We start from the raw sequence: 19,132 nt of genomic DNA on the forward strand, positions 1-19,132 counted from the left end.
AATAACAAACCTAATAACATTCTCCCTTTTGCTCTTCCTTCCAGAATGGACTACACTAGTTTGGGCTGTTGTGCTCTGGCATTCGTTTTATACCTGAACACATTAAACTCTGGATTTGTATACGACGACAGGTAAGTTAAACAGAAACTCATAAACCAGGTTTTTTGTAACCAGGTTTAAATGAGATGGAACAGTCCCTCCCGCATAACCCCTCCATTGAACCAATATAGTAGACGTGCTCCACCAACGGGACTACGGGCGAAATCTTAGGAGTTATGCTATGACAGTTTTGGAAAATGATTTATACCAGTCTATGGGGTGGTGGTGGGAAGGCAATGGCAAACAATGTTTATTATTGTTTCGACAAAATACGCAAACACACATAAATCTAGACCAACGTAAACCCCTCGAAACATGTTGGCCAAAAACACGCACACATCCTACCACCGCCTCACACACCTTCACGCCCGCCAAAACCATTGTTGTGTTCGTTGCCAGTGGTCGTTCGTCCCTTAGCCATTGTCGAAGGAAAACAATGTTGCTCCTCAATGACCAAGCTGCAGTAAATTTGGGTATGAACATAAACATGGCTTGCAAATAACAATGTACTCGTAAACCCAAATGGAAAACTGAAACTTTTTCGCAAAACGTTTACACTAAGGGCAGACAGAGAAATAGGGGTATTCAAATAAGCAGCTCGATGTGTTGCAAAACGATATGAAATGGGGACAGTTGCAACAACACTATCACTAATTGTTGAAAACAAGCAATTACAGACAAAAATTTTACCACTGCAGTGCTCTTGGATTTGGTTTCCAATAGGTAAACCCAAAGTGATTTTATTCAATGCTTATCTATTGAGAAAATGTTATCAGCAGGTAACCCATCGCCTCCTGCTGCCTTCGCTACTCTTTAACCGAATTAGTTATATGTTGAACTCTTTCTGGCACGAAATGAATTGGTTCTGTGGCAAAGACAATTAAAGAAGATATTACAATATTTGAGAATAGAATCCTAAAAAGAACAATGATGTAGCCGTAGCCTTGATCAGAGATGGCTCCATAAAGTTATGTTAATGAAAAAAAAAAAAAAACCTCTAACCACAAAATCATTTTCTTCGGTGTACATAGCTGATTTACTTCAATAAGAGAAAAATGGCATACGAGACCCTCTGTTAAAAATTGTAAGAATTACGGCATAAAACCATATTTGGCATGCCCAATGTACTTAACATCTTTGATATAAACTGAAACTAAACTATATAAAACTATTCACAATATGCCCACAATATTTCTTGAGATTTCAAAGGTTTTAGTATTTGTGCCATACATTTTTGGTCTGCAACGCCATATGCTAGCATAACTCATTAAATAATTAGAGATATCATATTTCTAAACTTCTGTAATGCTGATTCACACAATAAGTTTATGTAATTCAAAGTGAAGCAGACAAGGTTCCACGTGTCCAAACCAGGAAGGTTTTTCTTATCTTCCGTCTAAGTGAATACCCCTACTGGCAAACAATTCAAATGAAGCATCGCCAGCATGAGGTGGGAGTGGACATTTATAGTAAATTTGTTTGCAACAACTTGTACTTTTACAAATGAAATTCAAGTTATCTCGATTTTATTGAGGTGAAACAGCAACCAACAGCAGCAACTACTACTACAACTATCAAACCGCGGCAGTCGCCTCTCTCTCTCTCTCTACCTCTGGGGTAAAAGATGGCAGACGAATCGTGGGAGGTAACGACTAGAAGACGGTTGTATGTTGAATGGTCATTGCACCAAAGTGATTTAAAAATTATATTTCATGTAACTCCAAGTGTGGAAGGTCTTGAAGTCTCGAGGCAAGCAACAATTTCCGTTGACCATTTGCTCTGGATTTATGTTTATGCGAAAACTTTTGAAGTTGAGAGCTGAATTATTTTGTGATTTTTTAAAGTATTCGCTCAATTCAAAATGTAGTCAATTTTTGAGATAATATTTGAGCAGAAACATTTCTTTTAGAATATGCGTGCCATTGTGTAATATTTCAACCAAATCGGTTAAGAATTACGCTCTCTAGGGTGTCAAGAAACGACAGCTGGAGATCGGTTTATATGGGAGCTATAACAAATTTTTGACGATTTAGACTATATTTTGGCAAAAGTGTTAAATGTCAAAAAAATCGTGACTGTGCCTTCTAGAGGCTCAAGAAATATAATCGGGAGATCGATTTATATGGCAGCTATGTCAGGGCTTAGACCGGTTTTGGCCATGATTGACATGGATGTAAGAGGCCATAGAAAAAGCCACTTTTCAAAATTTCAGCCAAATCGGTTAAGAATTACGCATTCTAGGGAAGAAGTAAAATATCGAGCTATATCAGGTTTTGAACCGATTCGGACCATACTTGGCACATCTTTTGAATATTATAGAAAACATCATAGTACAATACTTAACCCAGACGGATATCGGTTTAAAATTTTATGACGATAAAGAATATATATATTTTATAGGGGTTTAGACCAATATTTCAATGTGCTACAAATAGAATGAGGATGCTAGTGTAATCCCATCCTATGGAAGAGGGTATAGCAAACAGAAAAGCCTTAAAACAAGAGAGTCTTTAAATTTTTATATTGGGTTGCCCAAAAAGTAATTGCGGATTTTTCAAATCCGTTGACAAATTTTTTCACAGCTTGTAACTCTGTAATTGCATTCTTTCTTCTGTCAGTTATCAGCTGTTACTTATAGCTTGCTTTAGAAAAAAGGTGTAAAAAAGTATATTTGATTAAAGTTCATTCTAAGTTTTATCAAAAATGCATTTACTTTCTTTTAAAAAATTCGCAATTACTTTTTGGGCAACCCAATATATAATTGATGTAACTAAGAGCTACGATAAATTAAACAAGTAAAAGGGCGTTAAGTTCGGCCGGGCCTAACTGTTAATACCCACCACGTCGGATATATATGTAAACTACCTTTCATCAAAATACGGTGAAAATTGAATGTCTCTTAGCAGTTATATCGAAATATGTTCCGATTTGGACCAAATACTAATAATAAAAATAAACCGTATAATAAAAATAAACCGAGCTGAACCATATACGACACTGATGTCCAAAAACCTAACATAAGTCACTGTGTCAAATTTCAGTGAAATCCGATTATAAATGCCCCTTTTATGGGGCCAAGACTTTAAATCGAGATATCAGTCTACATGGCAGCTATATCCAAATCTAGACCGATCTGTGCCATATTACAGAAGCATATCGAGGAGCTTAGGTCAACTCACTGTCCCAAATTTCGGTGACATCAGATATTAAATGGGCATTTTATGGGCCAAAAACCTTAAATCGAGAGATCGGTCTATATGGCAGCTAAATTCAAATCTTGGCCAAATTAAAGAAGGAAGCCAAGCGGCTTAACACAACACACTATCCCAAATTTCACCGACATCGGACAATAAATGCGCCTTTTATGGCCCCAAAACCTAAAACCGAGAAATCGGTCTATATCGGTCCAAATTTGGACCGATCTCTACCATATTTTAGAAGTATGTCAAGGGGATTAACTTAACTTACTGTCCCAAATTTCGGGCCCAAAACCTTAAATCGAGAAATCGGCCAAATTGAGGAAGGATGTCGAAGGGCCTAACACAACTCACAGTGCCAAATTTCAGCAAAATCGGGTAATAAATATGGCTTTTATGGGCCTAAGACCCTAAATCGGGCGATCGGTCTATATGAGGGCTATACGAAGATACAATCCGATATAGCCCATCTTCGAACTTAACCTGCTTATGAATAAACAAAGAATCTGTGCAAATTTTAAGCTCAATATCTCTATTTTTAAAGACTGTAGCTTGATTTCAACTAACAGACGGACGGGCTTGTCCAGATTGTCTTAAATTTGTACGTTGATCAAGAATATATATATACCTTATAGGGTCGGTAATTGATATTCCTATGTGTTGCAAACGGAATGACAAAATGAATATACCCCAATCATCCGGTGGTGGGTATAAACATTAAACTTGACGATCTACAAGTCAACATCGACATTTTAACATCTTAGTACAATATTTAAGCCAGACTTTCAATAAAACTTAAAATAATAAAAAAAAAATTTAACGCGATCCGGCCATGTCCAACCGCCTGTCCGACTGTTCGCCCGCCCATCCGACTGTTCGTCAGTCTGTCTGTTGACATCACACTACAGTCTTTAAAAATACAGATATTGAGCTGAAACTTTGCACAGATTCTTTTTTTGTCCATAGGCATGCTAAGTTCGAAGTGGGCTATATCTTGATATAGTCCCTATATAGACCGATTTTAGATCTTAGGTCCTCATTTATTATACGATTACACTGAAATTTGGGACAGTGAGTTGTGTATTCATTATTCTTTTTTTTTCCTTAAAATATATACCGCACAAAGAACTCGACAAATTCTATCCATGGTGGGGGGTATATAAGATTCGGACCGGCCGAACTTAGCACGCTCTTACTTTTGTAGCAGAATCAAAAATGTATCCATTCAGCTCAGTGGAAATAATTTACCAAGTTTCTTTATTTCAATTGTTGCTGATCAGGAAATGAAAATAAATATAAAGTGGGTCTCCTTTCGTGGAAAACTGAAAATCATTTCTTTAAAATGCTCCACAAAACAAATTTAAAAGTGGTTTTGCCATAAAACTTGCAAGCATCGTATTAGCCCCAATAGAGAAACTTTCGTTTAATGTGAAGTGTGAAAAAACAATGACTGGTTTTGACATCTCCTTTCAGTTGATAAATTTATTTGGTAGTAAAATTCGGTACTAATAAAAGAGAGAAAGAAGAAGAAAAACCGCCATAAAAAATAAAACATTCGACATAAAATCTAATTGATTCATACAAGGCCGACACTTAAAAGATGCCACTAAAATCGGCAACTGCCTGTTTAAACTAATGGTTAATTTTTCCGTTTTTTCTTTTTCATGCTCTTTTATTACCTACACCGAGGCAAAGAACATTTTGTAGAAAACCTCAAATATTTCAACACTTAAAGGCGCTCGAAAGGCAAGAACAGAAACAACCAAGAAAAGCTTTTGGTGTGATATTAACACAAATTTCCCATTTATTGCATAGACCAGAAATGGCAAAACACTTTATGGAGCTACAAAGAGGCGTTTAAGTAAAACCGAAAGTGTTTAACGTAATGGTTTCATCTCCTTCTTTTTTTTAACTGTGTCTCCCAGTGAATGGTGCCAGGCTTCAATACCAACATTCCATTCAGCTGATGATGATGGTGGTGGTACTAGCTTTTACATTATTTGTAGTTACTTATATTTCCACTTGCCACACTTCATTTTCCATTCGAGTATGGCAGAGCAGAGCCTTAAAAAAGTGGTACATTTTTGTTTTGACTTAAATTCGAAAGGAGGAGGCTCTGCAAGAGGCCTTCACGTAGTCTATGCATACTCATTATTTGTTTCATGTCAGTTTTGTCGAAGTCCTCACTCAAACTCCGACAAACGTTAGAGGCCTGTTTTTGTATAAAGAAAAAAATCCACCCTCAACAGGACAGCAAGGCGTATCGGGGAGTAGATGAGCGCTTTGGAATTTGTGCCTTTAAACGCAGAAAATTGAAATCAGCAAAACAAAATAGACTTCACTTTAGCCTAACGGACAGACAGACAGATAGACCAAATGAAGGAAGAATGCAGATCGACTGCCAAATAGGCAGGCAGACAGTCACACAGAGCATTTAATTCATGTACATGCTGTTGTCTTTAGTGTTGGTTTTTTTGTTTTTTTTTTTTTTTGCTTTTGTATGTATGTGTGAATGAATGGAGAGGGTGCAAGTACGTGGGTGTATGTGCGCAAATGTGCATGAATATTTACACTCGCTTCGTCATTCATTGTCTGTTCCGAAAACCATTCATCCACAGTGGCCTCAGGGGCCTCCATTTGGCTGTGGTGTTGGCTTGGCTTGGCCAACACGAGTTGAGCCCTACGTCCCGCGCCGCTCAGCTTCACTTCTCCACAGGCGCGGGTGTGGCTGGTGTACGTGTATTGATTTCATAACAGCGCGCTAAATTTCTCATGCAAATATGTATCACAGGCAAATTCGAGTATTCCCCCGAGCACCAAGTGACGGCGGAAGTAATGGTTATGAGGTCGCCCGCCTACTTTTGCTATTGCTGCCACATGTTTCTCTTTTTTTTTACTTACGCCGCCTGATGTGTGTGAGTGCGTATTTATGTACGAACATTTAGTAAAGCCACTGTAAATGTGCGATACTTCTGTGAGAGGGCAAACACTTTGTGCACAAACAGATGGTGGGAGAGTAAGAGAGAAACACATGGAGGAGGCTGCTGCTGGTGATGGTATCGGTGATGGTGGCATCATCGTTGCTAAAGTCAAGCTAAATTGTCACACAACGTGACGTTAGACCAACTCCATGCGACAACACAACAGTTCATACCAACAGACACACGGAACATGCGAGTGGTTGAAAGAAGGAGTGGGGGGGGGGGGGGCTCAATGGGACAACAAACGATGTACATAAACACCTTCGTGGTATTGTTGTTATTGTTGCGCTATTGTTGTTGTTTTTGCTTACCACCTTTCGCATAAACGTACATACGTGCATGTTTGTCTTATTCCTCTGCTATTTATTCTTCATCTACTACTACTTCTCGGCAACACGAGACGGAAAGATAATAATGATCAACATGCTCACATTCAATGTCGACATATGACTTACGTTTACATAGGAGATGGCATACCAACACTAAGGACAGCACATCGTCACAGGCACAGTACTTGGGCGACAATGAAAAAGCAAAAAAAAAAAAAAATTCTCAGGAATAACTGTTACAAAAAGAAGAGCGCCTTGCTACCAGTGCGGACGTTGCATAGTGTTGTGAGTTGATAGTGAGGTAGGCCATAAATAGATGGAGTTAACGTAGGCGAATGAAACTTTGCACAGATATTTTTTTATTATTATTGACGACTTAGGAACATATATGTAGGTGCACATTTTATCCCATATTGACCTGTTTTCCGATGCAACAAAATGCTAATTTTCTATCCAATTTCCCTAAAATTTAAAACAAAGACTTCTTTTGGCCCTTTCCCCAACCATGCAAAATATAGGCCATATCGGATAGTTTTTCTATATAGATAATTTTTCTATATAGAAAATGAAATATCCCCTAATGAAATAATATCCAACATAAATGAAATAGACCCCAAATCAAAATAATGAAATAAACCGACTATTTTTGGAAATAACACCCAAATACAAAATGATATAAGCCCCAATGTTTTGGGTGTTATATATGGCAGCTATATCACGTTATGGACCGATTTAAACCATATTTAGCACAGTTGTTGTAAATCATAATCAAGCAAAATTTCAGCCAAATCGGATAACAATTGCGTCCTCTGGTGGCAAGATGCCAGTTTATATGGCAGCTATATCAAAACATGGACCGATATGGCCCATTAACAATCTCAACCGACCTACACTAATAAGAAGTATTTGTGGAAAATTTCAAGCGAATGGCTTTACTCCTTCGAAAGTTAGCGTGCTTTCGACAGCCAGACGGACGGACAGACAGACGGACGGACAGACAGACAGACGGACATGGCTAGATCGACTTAAAATGTCATGACGATCAATATATATATGGGGTCTTAGACGAATATTTCGATGAATTACAAACAGAATGACGAAACAAGTATGGGGGTATACTAATTGTATACTAGTCCTACGATGGAAGGTATAAAAATTCTTGCTCGTCATGACGCTCAAAATCAAGTGTCTGTCCGTCCGTTGTAATCATTCTACAAACTTTAACCGGTAAAAGCTTACCAAACTCTTCGACCGATATCTCTTTAGAGGCAAACAAGGGATAATGGGTACGAATTGCTATGCTATTGGAGCTATATCTTGTTATGGAACGATTCGGGCCATACTTGATTTACATGTTGGGGACCAAAGTAGAATTCATTGTGATTCATTCAGATTGTCTCAGAATTGTACTCTCTAGAGCCTCAAGAAGTAAAATCGGTATATTGGTTTATAAGGGTACTTTAACGAAATAAAAATTGATATGGCCATTTTACAATCCCAAGCAACCTTCACCAATAGGAATTAATTGTGGAAAATTTCAAGCACATGGCCTTACTCCTTCGAAATTTCGCGTGCTTTCGACAGACAGGCGGACATGGCTATATAGACTTATAATAGCATGGCGATCAAGATTGTATATACTTTATGGAGTCTAAGACCAATATTTCGATGCATTATAAACGTAATGAGGAAGTAAGTATACCCACATCCTATGGTGAAAGGTACGCAGCTATTGAGCTGAAATTTGACACAGTCGTTTATGTCGACTAAGACGAGACAAATCGTACGGGATTATGATATAGTTTCCATATAATATAATTTCATATAATTTCTTATCCGATATGACAGTGAGTTGCATTAGAACATTTGACATCCCAGCCGATGGTAGTTCTTATTGGACTATAATTGGATGTAGCTGTCATATTGGATACCCTCTGGATTTCTCTTGTTGATATCAAAAAATACACATGCTGTCTTATTTATCTATTTAAAACTGCCATAAACATAGATCTCACATTAGAACTTCTAGAACTCATAAAATCCAAATTTTTACATGGTTTCGCTTTTGAGTCACATTAGAAACCTTTCCAAGCTGTACCCGATTTTAGATGATTAGGCCGAAATTCTGAGCATGTAAATGAATGACGCCATATGAAGTGTTTTTTTGGCTCAAATCATCCATACATATGTGAGAATATTAGAGATTATTTCTTAGTGTACATGCAGTATAAAAGGTGTTTTTATTTGCCTTTATATCCAATGTGATTCGAGTATGCAGAATCCTGTTCTACTGTGCAATACAGAAAGCAACACCGGCAGCAAGGACTAAAAACGGCCAAGAATAACACTTGTTGTTGCCGCACACGTTTCCTCTGCAGTTGGGGCACGGCCACCATGGCAAAGACGATGATGAGAATAATGATGGCGGTGTTGATGATAATGACGCACTTCATCTCCCTAACCGACAGATACAGAGCGTAAGACGGGCACACACAATCTCCTCTGATTGCGGCAGTTTACTTTGCATTGCTATGCTTCCAAAAGCACAAAATCACTCACAAGCACATGGATGAGGACGCGAGGAACTGGCACGCACACACCCACACTTACATACACATACTCGAACTCGAAATGGGCAAATGAATGAATGAATGAATGGATGAATAAGTTAACGAACAAACGAAACGGGTAAATTCAGTGTTGCTTTTCGTAGTGGCGGTGATGGTGATGGTGGTGGTGTTAATGATAACACTCAAACACACACACACACACGCATATGCACCTTCACTTGCTCAGCTACAAGGAGGAAATAAGAAGAGAGAACGGAAGCTTCGTGTTCGAAGGAAGACTATAAAAGTTCGGTTAAAGACTTTCAGGAACAATAATACAAAACACCACATAGACCACAGCATCATCAGCATCATCATTACAAGCACACAGGCTAAAGCAGAAGCTGGCGCTGGGGCTGACACTGACGATGATCATTGTCGTAATTGTGTTTACGATGATGACATCGCATAGCATCGCATCAGAAAATAATGAAAATGGTGATGATGATTGGGCTGGTAAAGGGAAATGGGCCTGACGCATACGCTGCTTATTGTGGCCTAGTCAGAGGGGGCAAGACTCGATACACGTTTAAGCCGCATAACCGAAATTAAGCGAAACACACACCAATAACAATGGCATCGTCAATGACACAAACAGCAACAACTACAGTACAACGACTGACAGACAACTACAAAGGCAATGACTCGGGCTGTGGCATAGTCACAACAACGGCAACAAAGCCAATGGAAATTGAGTTGCCTTAATGCATAGAGCGAGCACAATGCCAAACAATGTTCATAAAATAATGAGAAAAAGATAAGTCTATGTTCCAGGAAACTTTTTCTTTGCCTTTACTTGGCTTTGCTCTACATTGAGGGAACGGAAGGCAAGAAGGCATTTAAGGACAATAGCACTATAGCTATTGATTTGAATTAGCCGCCTTAGTGGGTGTGTGTGCTTGTTTGTGTCTGCCTGTGAGTGTGTGTGTGTGTGTTAGCGGCATTTACTCCCACGGAGAGCAGTAGGAAGTCCATAAATCTAACAGGCACGACAACTGCTAACGATATCCTACTACAAATAGCCCCCATCGCTCGCCGCGTGGTACAACAACAGCCAGAGAATTTGAATTATTGGAATTTCAGACAGGATAGGATTCGTGAGCGGAAGGGACCAAGTGGAGGATTGTCGAAAAATATTAATATATTTTTCAAGATTAAAACTTAACGTTGTTATATAAAGAGCAATTTTTTAGGCGTAGTTGGCTTAAAGATCTAATAAAACACTCAAATTTCCATCGTACGTTTATTCAACAATTTTATTGGAATCGATAGATTGGTCATTCACTTTTTAATAATATATCCTTATATATGTTGTTCACGGTTCCAGTTCAAATGGTCCCTTGGTAAGGTTTAATTTTATACCACTGACGTTGGAGATAAAGTTTCTTCCACGGTCTTCTTTAAGAATGGACCGGTGCACATCTTTGAAACAATTCTAAAAATGTTGAACGGATGAAGATATCAACACGAAACTTCACATTGTCATAATGATTAGCATGATTATTTATATACCCTCCACCATAGGATGGGGTATACTAACTTCGCTATTCCGTTTGTAACACCTCGAAATACTGATCTAAGACCCCATAAAGTACATATATATAGCCATGTCCGTCCGCCTGTCTGTCTGTCTGTGGAAAGCACGCTAACTTTCGAAGGAAAAAAACTAGGCGCTTGAAATTTGCACAAATACTTGCAATAAGTGTAGGTCGACTGGGATTGTTAATTGGCAATATCGGTCCATATTTAGCTATGGTGCTTGTTCATAGTGGCATGGGGCGGATTAATATCTGCACCCTCTTTTCAACCTAACCCAGCTATAGCTCCCATATAAACCGATCTCCAGATTTTAATTCTTGAGCCTCCAGAGGGCGCAATTCCTGTCCAATTTGAAATTTTGCACAATGACTTCTCAAATGACCTCAAACTTACAGGTCAAGTATGGTTCAAGCCGGCCTAAACCCTGATATAGCTCCCATATAAACATACCTCCCGATTTTACGCCCTGAGCCTCTAGAGGGCGTAATTCTTATTCGATTTTGCCGAAATTTGGCACAGTCACTGATCCATGACCTCTAACAAATGTGCCAAACATAGTCTTAATCGGTCTATAACCTGATATAGCTCCCATATAAACCGATCTCCCGATTTTAAGTCTTTAACCTCTAGAGGGCGTAATTCTAATTCGATTTTGCCGAAATTTGGCACAGCCACTGTATCTATGATCTCTAACGAACGTGCCAAATATGTTCTGAATCGGTCTATAAACTGATGTAGCTCCCATATAAACTGATCTCCAGATTTTATCTCCTGAGCCTCTAGAAGTCGTAATTCTTATCCGATTTGGCCGAAATTTTTTACTATGACGTCTTCAATGACATTTAATAGGTGTACCAAATACTCTTCGAATCAGTCTACAACCGGATTTATCTCCCATTTAAACCGATCTCCCGATTTTACTTCTAGGGCCTCTAGAGGTCGTAATTCCAATCTGATTTTTCTGAAACTTCTTATGGTGGTGGGACGTCCGCTAGACAGTTGGCACCTAATGTTGATATCAGATACGTGGTCTTCTCCCACATACCTTTAATATATATCAGATTCGTGTTCTATTCTAAAAACCCTCCTATTGCAATAGTCAGCAAAAACATCCTCCTTGGGTGGTGTTGTGGGGGAAGTGATTCGTGCTTTACTCCCAAAGAGTATGGTCGTAAATTTGTACCCTTCGGGAATCTTTTTGGGGAGAGGCGACCCCCAAACACTTGGTCCCATATTTGGATATCAGATTCAAATTCTACACTCAAATACCTTTTATTAAAGCCCCATAATTCCATGGTCAGCAAATAAGTCCTGTGGTCCCACATTTGGATATAAGATTCGTATCCTACTCGCAAATACCCTTCATTTGAGTCCCATATTGCAATGGTCGGTGAATATGTCCGATTTAGGGGTGTTTTGGGGGTTGGGATGGTCCCCCTAACACTTGATCTGACATTTGGATATCAGATACGTTTTCTTATCCCAAATACATTTCATTTGAGTCGTGATTGGTCTAAATATATGTTTGGAAGGTTTTGGGGTGGGGCGTCCCCCCTAGGTACCCCATCGGAAACTTGGATACCAAATTTTTTTTTGGGATATTTTGGGAATTTTTATTTGGGAAATTTTAATACAATATCTTAATTTGAAAGACTGTGGCTTTATTACAATTAACGGACACACGGACACTGTTAAGCTGTCTTTGAATTTAATGATTTTTACGATTTTATGAATTTTTACGATAAGAAATATGTACACTTAATGAATATATCCCTATGGTGGTGGGTACGAAAAAACTCATACAGACAAATTTGACTTAATAGAAATGCCTTTGATAACTTTTCCGAAAGCTTGTGTTAGAGTAAGTTCCAACAATATTTGTTCCTCTGTGTGTGTTTTTCTTTGAAATGTTATTCGCTGTTAAACTCCATTACAATTTCGTCCTTTGAGAAAATTTCATAGAAATGTATTTTCGAGGAAGTAACGTTAAAATATTGCCTTTAGAAATAATGACATTATTAATGTATTGTTAGAGAAATTTAATTAAAATTTCTTTCACTATAACAATGACCATGTCTGTCTGTCCAATGTATATGCCATACAATGTTTATATCCACCTCCATGGGATCGGGGGTGTACTTATTTAGTAATTCCATTTGTAATACCTCGAAATATGAATTTGAGAACATGTAAAGTATGTATATTTATGATCACTTTGAAATGTGGAAATCATTATAGATTGTATACGGGTTATATCTATTTCGGATCAGCTTTGGATAAAACTTCCATACAAAGTGGTTCCCGGTTTTGACTCCTTGAGCCTCTAGAAGCGCAATAGCTATCCTACTATCCTGCCAAGTTTTGCCCAAATCGATCTATAACGACAATCCTCCCATATAAACCCATCTCCCGATTTACTATATAGAGCCCCTGGAAGCGGTTTGGTCCGATTTGGCTGAAATTTTACACGTATTTTTCACGTATTTTTACACGTACTTTACACGCCTGCAGGAGCGTATTATGGTCAGGCAGTCTAAAACAGATCTCAGTCCCTGGGTTCTCAATGTAAACACCCAGGCCCACTCTGTCCTCTAGCTTTGATGCATCCGTGTAATATGATCTTCCAGATGGCAATGCTAGGGTTCCGTCAATCCAAGACTGTGCCGATGGCGGTAGTGCCTCGCACTCGACTTCAAGGTTCATCTCAGGTATCTGATCGGAAACCTCTTCCCTTCCTTCCAGGTTTCCTATTGTCGCCTCGATTATACCGCGATGGTATGTGCTGCTCCCATCCTCAATCCATTCTCCCATCGCCTTGAGTCTCATAGTCGCAGTGGCTGCCTTACAATTAATCTGTATGTTAATGGGTCGGATATCTAGAATAGTCTCCAGTGCCCTAGTGGGTGTGATCCCCATCGCTCCATGCCACGATGAGCATTCTTTCAAGGCAAAACCAAACTTTGCTTCTATTGGCAAAATGTAAATGTAAACCAAACGCACTGTCCGTAATATATTCTTTTTAAGATATTGGAGGGTTTTTTTATCAGCCAAAGCTATACCGATTCAATTGCTTTTCCTCATAATTACTTTTACTTGTTTCCATAAGTTGTTGTATGTTTTTCCTCACCTAATTGATTCAATAAAGCCACAACTATAGCGAATGTAAATTTCTACGACCTATAAAAAGCCTCAATTTTGGTAAAGTTCAATAACTTGGTGTTCGTTCTTTTGTTCTCCCTGGAAACTATGATGGAAGAGAGCGAAGGACTTTAAATATTTTGCACCGCAATGTGGTCTACTCACAACAAGCAGCGCGATTTTCTAACGTGCTCGTAAACATCCATCAAACACAAACACCTCTGCCCTTTTAATGAACAATTCCGTCGTCTGGGGCCAACATCTGCCACATATTAAACTTTCACTGCTGTTGCCAACTTTGATTGCCAAACAAATCGAACAAAACAGCCGCTTTTAAATTTCTCCCAGGTGAAAAGTCATAACAGCACTTATTTTGCAGCAAAAGGAGCGATGGCTTGAAACAAACTCCCATTAAATTGAAACTTTATTGGATGTAAGTTAATAAACCACAGCCGTCTTCCATAGACCACGACTCACCTGTACTTCCTTCATTAATCAGAACGAGCGCAACGAGCGGAACAAGAGGAGTAGTAGCACCGTGTCTCCCCCAAGGACCCCCGCCATCGTTTGCCCATAAATTTCTCATTATGACATACCATTATTCAATATTTCAAAATTAATAAGGCATAAAGTTGTCCATTTAAAATAAACTACTACAAAATTTCCTGTTCGCAACAGCAACAACCAAAAACGATAGGGGCAACAGCAGCAGCTAAAAGAGAAAGTACAAAGCCAACACCGGTATCCTTGGCGATGCGGTGCGTTGATGCGAGAGGCAAAATAGCAAGTGGCAACTTTAGCTCAATTCAAAGCGGCCACGAAATGTGACTGTGCGGCAGCCATCACTGCCCAGCATAGCCCATTTAATTAGTAACGTGAGCTTTATGACACAGGAAAAGGAAACCCGATACGTGGTGGTGTTGAGAGTGTGTGTGTGTGTGTTAGTGTAAGTGTTGTATTGGCGCCAGGTGCTTTACTTAAAGCCAAAGCATATAGCCAGCCAGTCAAGTTACGCAATGGTATTATGGCGTCCTACAGCATCACATTTCCCTGCCATCATCGTTTTCTCTGAACTTTTCTCAAAGGACCACCAACGTGGCAGTTGGAGGCGAAGCGAGGGGGGGGGGGGGGGGGGAAGACTAAGATAGATACAATGAACTGGATTCGTACATGCGGCAAAAGTAACTTTAGAGCAAATCGACAATTAATCAAGTAAGTAAACTGTTGCAGCGAAATACAGCATCGCACTATGGGGGATTTGGAAACCCAGAAAAAGGCGACTAAAAATATGTTTTAATTTACTAAACGATTCAATTTAAAGAACATTGGTTGCTAAAAAAGCACCAAATTATGAAAACATTATGCAACTTGAAGGAAATTCAAGAAGAGCCATTATTAAACAACCCTTGTGGTACTTCTCTACTCAAATGGAGAGAGAGTACCAATCGACTCAGAATCGGGAATTCTATATATTTTTGCTTGAAGTTTGGCTCAATTTAGTTATAAGACAAAGAGCCAAAGCCTATTGGAATTGCGATAATTCAGGTATTTCTTTATTAGTATCCAGTACAACAATATTTGCGTCTTATGATTGCAGTACAGTGAAGAACATTTATTTGTTATACCCAAAAGCTGAATTAATAAAACCGATCAACAAACCCATCGACACCGAATCACTTCCAAATTCGATAAGGCCATGTTCTTTTGTTTTTATAGGCGCAGATGAGGCCTAGGTATGAAGCCTATTGGCTCAATTCAGATTGTCAGCATCTCTCCAAAAATAATGATTAATTTTTGTACTGAGTCGGCTTATTCTTAGGCCTAAAACTCATTTCAATCATTGTTCCTAAAATTGTCTTTGAAATTTGGTGGATTTTCAACAAATTCTTTTGTTGAGTTAGTTGTTACTATACGCTACTGGAATTATAAATACCCCGGCCGGCAAGAGTTCAAATCTCCACGACGCTAAAATAATAGAAATGTTTTGAAATGATCAGCAGAAGCATTTAGTTGATCGGGAGATCGGTGTATATGACAGCCATATCCAAATATCAGCACCATAATCTGGAAGGATGCACCTACACATCCTAGTAAAACTCACCGTAGTAAATTTCAACAAATCGCGTAATAAATACGGAATTTAAGACCTAAAAGACAAAAAATCGGTAGATCGGTATATATGGTAGCCATCCCAATTTCTTGGAGGTGCTTAAGCCCTTTGAACAGCATTAAAATTGGCAAATATTAATAAATAACATTGGAATTGTTGAAGTTCTGGGGGGCTAAAACTTTTCTGGAGAGTGCTAAGCCTACCCCACAGAGACCTTTCTACTCTTATGATGGTAGCTATAGCCCAATATGGTCCGATCTGTGCTATATTTCCACAGGCGGCGAAAAGTCCAACATAGCTCACTGCGCCAAAATCGGGCATTAAGTGCTGATACTATGTGCCATAAACCTTAAATCGGGAGATCGGTCTATATATGCGAGCTATATCAAGATATTGTTCGACCCTAACCATAGTAGATATCGATGTCGAGGGGCCTAAGAAAAATCGCTGTGCTAAAAATTTCACCGAAATCGGGTTATAAATGCGGCTTCTATTAAACTTACACCTTAAATCGGGTTATTGGTCTTTATGGGTGCTATAACAAGATGTAGCCCAACTTTATACTTAAAGCCTATGGTCAAAAAAAGAATCAGCGCAAAAGAATCTGCTGAATATTTTCACGAGCGTGCTAAGATCGGCCAGGCCGAATCTTATTTACCCTCCACCATGGATCGCATTTGTCGAGTTCTTTATGCAGTATCACTTTCTATGCAATCAAAGAATAATGAATAAGAAATGTTATTCTATTGGAGCTATATCAAGATATTGTCCAATTCGGACCATAAATGAATTGAAAGCTGAACATTGTAGATGTCATTGTGTAATATTTCAGTTTATTGGGATAAGATTGCGCCTTGTAGGTGCTCAAGAAGCAAAATCGGGTGATCGGTTTATTAGGGAACTGTACCAAGTTAAAGATCGATTCAGACCACACTGAACACGTATGTTGAAGGTCATGGTAGAAGACGTTGCAATATCAGGTTATGTACCGATTTACGCCATACCTAGCACAGTCATTGAAAGTCATAAGAAAACACCTCATGCAAAATTTCAGCCAAATCGAATGAGGATTGCGCCATCCAGCGGCTCAAGAGCCAAGACCCAAGATCGTTCTATATATGGCAGCTATACCAGGTTATGAACCGATTTGAATTATACTTAGCACAGTTGTTGTAAGTGATATCAAAACACTACGGTCCCTCTGAGCCCTCTAGAGGCTCAAGAAGTCGAGAACCAAGATCGATTTATATGGCAGCTACATCAAAACATTAACCGATTTGGCCTATTTACAATCCCAACCGACCTACTTTACTCCTTCGAAAGTTTGAATGCTTTCGACAGACAGACAGACGGACAGACGGACGGACGTGGATAGATCGACTTAAAATGACATGACGATGAAGAATATTTATACTTTATGGGGTCCTAGAAGTATATTTCGAAGTGTTACAAATAGAATGACGAAATTAGTATACCCCCATCCTATGGTGGAGATTCTTTTTTTTTTTTTCAAAGGCAAATAAAGTTTGAAGTTGGGCTATATCGGACTATATCTTTATATAGCCCCAATACAGACCGACATGCCGACTTAAGGTCTTAGGCCCATAAAAGCCATATTTATTATTCGATTTTGCTGAAATTTGAGACAGTGAGTTGTGTTAGGTTTGGATATAGCTGCCATATATATTCATTCCGATCTCTCGTCTTTAGGTCTTGGGCCCATAAAAGGCGCAATTTTTGTGCAATTTCACTGAAATTTAGGACATTGAGGTGTGTTAGGCGCCTCGATATCCTTCTGGAAGATGGCTCTGATCGGTCCAGATTTAGATATAGCTGTCATATGGACCGATTTGTTGATTTAAGGTGTTGGCCCCATAAATGGCGAATTAATTATCCGATTTCACCGAAATTTGACACAGTGACTTTTCGACATCTGTGTCCTATATGGTTCAGATGGGTCTATATTTGGATATAGCAGTCAGAAAGACCAATATTGAACTAAAATTGATTAGTGACTTGTATTAATTAGACCACTTAATGTCCGTGCCGAATTTGGTCCAAATTAGACCATATTTGGATACAGCTGCTATGAGAGCATAAGTAATGCTCTTTTTCACCGGATAGTGCATTTTTCACCATATTATGACGAAAGGGGGTTTAATGCCTTTTTACTTGTTTCTTTTTTTAACAAGGTACAGTTTGTGTTTGCAGTTCAATTGTCACGAAATATCCTACATGTCCTTTTTTGGGCTAGGGACGAACGCTATTGATTTTGGAAAAAAACGGTTTCGTTCAGATATAGCTCTCACGTATATGTATAACCCGATTTGCACTTATAAGTTCGTAGTAACTTCAGTTTTTTTCAGATTACTTGCTGCCGATCTGAACATTTTTACATTGCATTAAAATCAGTTCAGATATACACTTAAATAGTGCTTTACTTATATGGCCTTTGTAATAACAAATTTCAAATTCATGTAATCGAAATTTTACATGAATTGTTTTGTTTCATCAAATTCAGATTAGATTAATAAGGCCTCAGTTGCTGAAATTTTTAACTGTTCTGCATGAAATATGGCGCGGATTATTCTGTTATCCAACGGAAGTATTTTGTCAAATTTTATCCGAATTGATTCATATTTGGGTATAGATTCTTTATATTTTAATTTTCAATTATTAGATCGTTTTTCTTAAATTTAAAGAAGAAGAATTTTGTAATGAAATGGGTTGTTAACTATCTGAACACATCAATCAAAATCCATTGTAATCGGTTCAGATTTGGATAAAGTCTCCATATAAAGATGCCGCTCGATTTTCATGAATACCTCCGAAGTTACCTGTGAGTGTATTATATAGTCGACTCCGCCCGGCTTTCTAGCTTAATTTTTGTTTCATCTTGTCTCGATTGGCTTTTATAAACAACATGTGGCTTAGTCATAATTTTCCAAAATCATCCCATAGTGCGGAGTAAAAACCCGCATACATATTGTGGCCCTCTTGGCCGACGTTAAAACAGCTTTACCAGTTTTGAACAAATTTTCCCAAAGACATTATGGTGGCTAGGGTGACCCATTCATTCCACCTACACTCCACAGCAACATAGTTACCTGGGGTGTCTATCTATCTTCTG

General features: G+C 38.6%; 1 protein-coding gene across 2 annotated transcripts in view; it reads left to right on the plus strand.

Annotated features, from left to right (window-relative positions):
• Positions 1-19,132, plus strand: part of LOC106081260 (protein O-mannosyl-transferase TMTC2) — a 209,406-nt gene that overhangs the window by 159,415 nt on the left and 30,859 nt on the right. For both annotated transcript variants that reach the window (XR_009397521.1, XM_059364451.1), the window contains exon 4: positions 45-131. Coding sequence is in view for 1 of the 2 variants with exons in the window: in XM_059364451.1 (XP_059220434.1) it covers positions 46-131 (86 nt within the window). In the remaining variant the exon portion in view is untranslated. The remainder of the gene's footprint in view (positions 1-44; positions 132-19,132) is intronic.

This window comes from Stomoxys calcitrans, chromosome 3, assembly GCF_963082655.1.
Source record: "Stomoxys calcitrans chromosome 3, idStoCalc2.1, whole genome shotgun sequence".
NCBI classification, from domain to species: Eukaryota; Metazoa; Arthropoda; class Insecta; order Diptera; family Muscidae; genus Stomoxys; species Stomoxys calcitrans.